The 4,503-nt window shown below is 50.8% G+C and overlaps 1 protein-coding gene across 1 annotated transcript in view; it reads left to right on the forward strand.

Annotated features, from left to right (window-relative positions):
* Positions 1-1,391: 1,391 nt before the first annotated feature.
* POLE (polymerase (DNA directed), epsilon, catalytic subunit) overlaps positions 1,392-4,503 on the forward strand; it is a 36,522-nt gene continuing 33,410 nt past the window's right edge. The window contains 2 exon segments of the mRNA XM_009321085.1: positions 1,392-1,439; positions 1,816-1,893. Of these exon segments, the coding sequence (XP_009319360.1) occupies positions 1,392-1,439; positions 1,816-1,893 (126 nt within the window).

Here is a 4,503-nt window from a genome sequence, read left to right on the forward strand (position 1 = left end):
TAATTCTAATATCTGCTGTGTCATTCTCTTCTGTTACTACGCTTGCGCAGGGGAAGGGTCTTCACCTGGGCAAGGGTCGTCTTGACCTGTGGGTGTGTTTTTTAGTATTATAATGAAGGCAGTTCACTTCAGGACACCTTAAAAGTAGGTTTTGTTGCCAAGTTGGCCAGCTAGATATCTACCTTGCCAGGTTGTCAAATAACTCATCCCATATACAATAGAACCTGGGGGCTCTGGTTCTGGTCCAGGGAATAAGGACTGAGGCTGACATGGTCCAGAGAATAGGGACTTCAAGCAACACAGCCTCGGATAACAGGTAGCACAGCAAGCCATACATAGCGTTAACATAGAGGCTAACTTCCTAAATCAAGATGTTCTTATAGTTGCTTATCCATTAACAAAAACAAAATATAGAAAGATTCAGTAAAACTTATGATAATCTTCAACAGTCCAACCTCTTGCTCAAAGCATGCGAGTTTTAAAGTTAGATCAAAGTGCTCAAGGCCATGTCCAGCCAAGGTTGAATATCTCAAAGGATGGAGATACCACAGCCTCTCCGGGTCTCTAGTCCGGTGTTGTAACATCCTCATTGTGATTTTTTTTTCCCTATTACCTAATCAAAGTTTCTGTTGCTGCAGCCTGTGCCTGTTGCCTCTTGTCTCATCGCTGTGTACCTCCAGGAGGCTGGCTCTGTCTTTTCTTTAGTTCCTCTTCACACAGTTAAAGGCAGTGATTAGTTCTCCCCATGACTTTTTCTTCTACACGAACCCAATTCCCTCTGCCTCTGCTTGCATATCGTGCACTCCAGCCTGGAGCTGGCCTTGCTCCAGGATGCCCATGTCTTTCTTGTACTGGGAAGCCCCCAGCTGGACCCAGTGCCCAAATGCGGTCTCACAAGTGCTGAACAGAGGGAAGGAATCCCTGACCTCACTGTGCTCGCTGTGGTTTTCCTACACAGCCTGGGATGCGGCCAGCCTTTGCTGCCAGGGCACACTGCTGACTCCTGTTCAACTTGCTTGCCCACCAGGACTCCCGCGTCCTTCCCTGAGAAGCTGCTTTCTGTGTCCACCCCATGCCCAGGCTGTTGTCTGGAGTGGGGCTATTCCATCCCAGGCGCAGGACTGTACATTTGCCTTTGCTGAATCGCATGAGCTTCCTGCCAGCTAAGTTCTCCAGCCTTTCCAGGTTCCTCTGAATGGCATCCCTCCCGTCCAGCTTATTCGTCATCCCCCCTTGCAGCTTCAACCCTGCTACTGAGCTGAGCGCAGCTCCAACAGCTTAACTGAGAGAGAGTCTTAAACCCGTGAATCATGAGGTAGGGTTTGGTTTTCCCACTTCCTGGAATGACCAGGTAGTAACGGGGCACTCAGCCTCGAAGAGCAGTTGTAAAGATGGCAGAGCCAAGCTCTCGGCAGCGTCAGATAAAAGTGGTAAAAGCCGTAAGTTGCAACCTGGGAAGTTCAGGCTGAATGTTAGGAAAAACTTTATCACTCGGTGGAGATGCAGCCATCAGAGAAGGTTAGAAGGTGGAGAATCTCTGCTCTTTGAGGTTTTCAGTACTCAGCTAGACAAAGCCCCAGCTGAGCAGATCTAGGCTTGACATTGGTCCATCTTTGAGAGGTAGGTCAGATAAGACACTCCAGAGGTCCCTTCCAACCAAAATTTGTGATATTGGCAGCATGGCAGAGCCCTGACATGTGCATCTTCCCTTGCCTTTCCTCTTGCTGGCATGGCCAGGAAACACAGGATGATGTATGCGAATTCACTGCAGCTCCCCACTGTGAGAGAGACTCAACTTGCTTCTTACCCTTACAGGCACGCTTGCCATTTTACTACAAGAGTCCGAAGGAACAGCAGCTCTTTGTCGAGATCTACATCAGGAACATGGCAGACGCAACGACACCGTGGTCTGGAGGGCATCACTGAGATCAGGTAGGAACAGCAGGTCCATCTAGGGGCTCATTCGCCTTAGCAAAAGCAGAGGTGTACCACCCAAGCAGACCTCACGCATTTTGTGGTCACAGTCATCCACGCATCCTCCAGGGAAAGCAAACCCTGCGTATGCAGCAGTTGGCCACTGAAGAATAGGGACCTGAAAGGACACCCCAGTGTCAGTAGACCAGAGCTTTAGATTTAATGTGGAGTTTCGGATGCTGGGGTTTAAGAGAGCATGACAGCACTATCGGTGTCTCTCTGTTCTCTTGGCTACTGTTTGCATAGAAATCTGACTTATTTTTAAAAGTCCATTAATGTAGTGAACACCCACTGAGTGATGCAGAGGAGGTAAGGAGAATACCAAAATTTTAGTGAAAATCGACATATTAAAAAACTATATGTTCCAGGCAGCACTACTCTTCCAGATTTGCTGGGTGCGACACCAGTGTGTGAAAGAGCGCACAGGGTCGGGGCAAGGCCAGATGGACCAGAGCCTGCCTTCACCACACGTCTCTGCTCACAGCAGCATCACGAACGTGGCACGCAGCAAGCCTGCTGATGGCGTGGGGACGGCTCTCTTGTGGCATAGAGAGACCGTTGCTTACAACTATCCTGCTTTAGGGCTGACTGTACGGACTTGGGTCCCATGCAGAACTTCGGTCAGGGCAGCAGATGATGGAGGCAGAAAGAGCAGGGTTAGCGATGGCGGGTGCCAAGACTGACATTCCTGTGTCCTCTGGGCGGACAGAGGCAGCTCCAGAGCGGAAAAAAATTCTGGTGCCCTCTGGGCGGACAGAGGCGGCTCCAGAGCGGCAGTTTCCTAATCTCCAGGCCTCTCTGCCCAGCTGCTGCCACGTCGGCTCAGCAGCCGCTGCACATGCTGTTAACTTCATGTAGCAACACCCACCCGTGGGGTCCCCTGTGGGAAAGCTTGGCAGAGGAGCTGCGGGCAGCAGCATCTCACAGGTGCAGGGTATGGTACTGCTCAGCGTGCCTTGAGACCCCTTCTCTGTTAGTCTAATCCAGCACCCCCTAAAAGTAACACCTACAACCGCGCAGAGCCCAGGACCTTTTATTGAGTTCTCCACATTTGGGCAGGAACAGTAGGAGGAATGGCTGATGGCTTCATGGAGGATTAGGCACCTCAGGAAGATGTCATGGAAGATCGGGCACCATCATTTCAGTGATGGCATATTCAGTGATCTCTCTCCTTTCTCTTTCAGGTGATATTAATCTTCCGGCCTGTGTCTCCAAGACCTTGTCTGGTCCATACAGTGTTTCAAAGCTGCATTTCTAGAGTCTGAATCTATTTCTTCGGAGCTCGCCATCCTCTGGTTTAAAGCAGATATCAGCCTCTTTTCCCATCCTTACAATAGTTTCTAGACAAAAAGCCTTGAAAGCGGCGACCTCAAACTTGGATTCCCACACTGCTGGCAGCATGCTCCGTGCCATGCTGGTGGGTAAAGGGGCATTAGTGCAGATGACCCTCCAAACTGGTTTGCCTTCTTTGGGGACAGACGTGCTGTTGTTACAGAGAATGAGCTGCAGCTAGTGCGGTCCATAAATAATATTTCATTGGAATTCTAGTAAGCAGTACAGCTGCTGCATCCCGTACAGCCACCTCGGGGGCTGACAGCCGCTGTGCCAAACGGGAGCATTTTCCACGGGAGTGACACTGCTGGGAAGGAGCCTGCAACCAGGTGTTGGCAGAGGGGACGGCAGGGCCACCTTTACAGCAGATCCAGGAGTTTCTGACCAAGGGGCTCTGCTTTCCACTTGCTTCAAATACAGTAACGACAACATGCTGCCCAGCAGTTCTGCAGGTATTACCCCAGCCTAATTTCTCCAGGGCAACACCACTTCCATCATTACATCTTGCATCTCGTCTCACCAATGAAAGGCCAGATCCAAGAGGACAGCCAGGCAGCTAAGCCACAGGATGAGGCAGATAGGCCTGGCTCAGATAGACACAAATTTGGACATTTTGGCGTTATTCTTTATCCTTGCCGTGCACATGGATGGAGTCACCACACTGGCCTACAACCTGTCTGACAGCACCAGGAGAGTAGGGTGGCAGGCAGGAGCAAGGACAGGACAAGGGGCAAGGGTTTTAAACTGAAAGAGGGCAGATTTAGATTGGACGTATGTAAGAAATTTTTTACACTGAGGGTGCTGAGACACTGGAACAGGTTGCCCAGAGAAGCTGTGGATACCCCATCATTGGAAGTGTTCAAGGTCAGGCTGGATGGGGCTTTGAGCAACCTGATCTGGCGAAAGATATCCCTGCCCGTGGCGGGGGGTTGGACTTTAAAGGTCTCTTCCCACCCAAACCATCCTGTGATTCTACAAGGAGATGCCCATCTGGGTGCCCACTTCAGCCTCATGTAGGAGGACTGAGTGGAGGCTTGGGAGGAGAAGCCAGGCAGCGCTGCCCACTGCACTGACCCACGGCTTGTTCAGCACCCTGTCGGCTGCCTTTCCAGGCTCTGTTTCTTTACAAACCACATGCAATCCTGCGAGATTTCAGAGATTTGAGCGACCTGTGCTCTCAGTTAGGAGCTCCTCACC

The sequence above is a fragment of the Pygoscelis adeliae genome, unplaced genomic scaffold (genome assembly GCF_000699105.1).
Source record: "Pygoscelis adeliae isolate BGI_AS28 unplaced genomic scaffold, ASM69910v1 Scaffold403, whole genome shotgun sequence".
Classification (NCBI taxonomy): Eukaryota; Metazoa; Chordata; class Aves; order Sphenisciformes; family Spheniscidae; genus Pygoscelis; species Pygoscelis adeliae.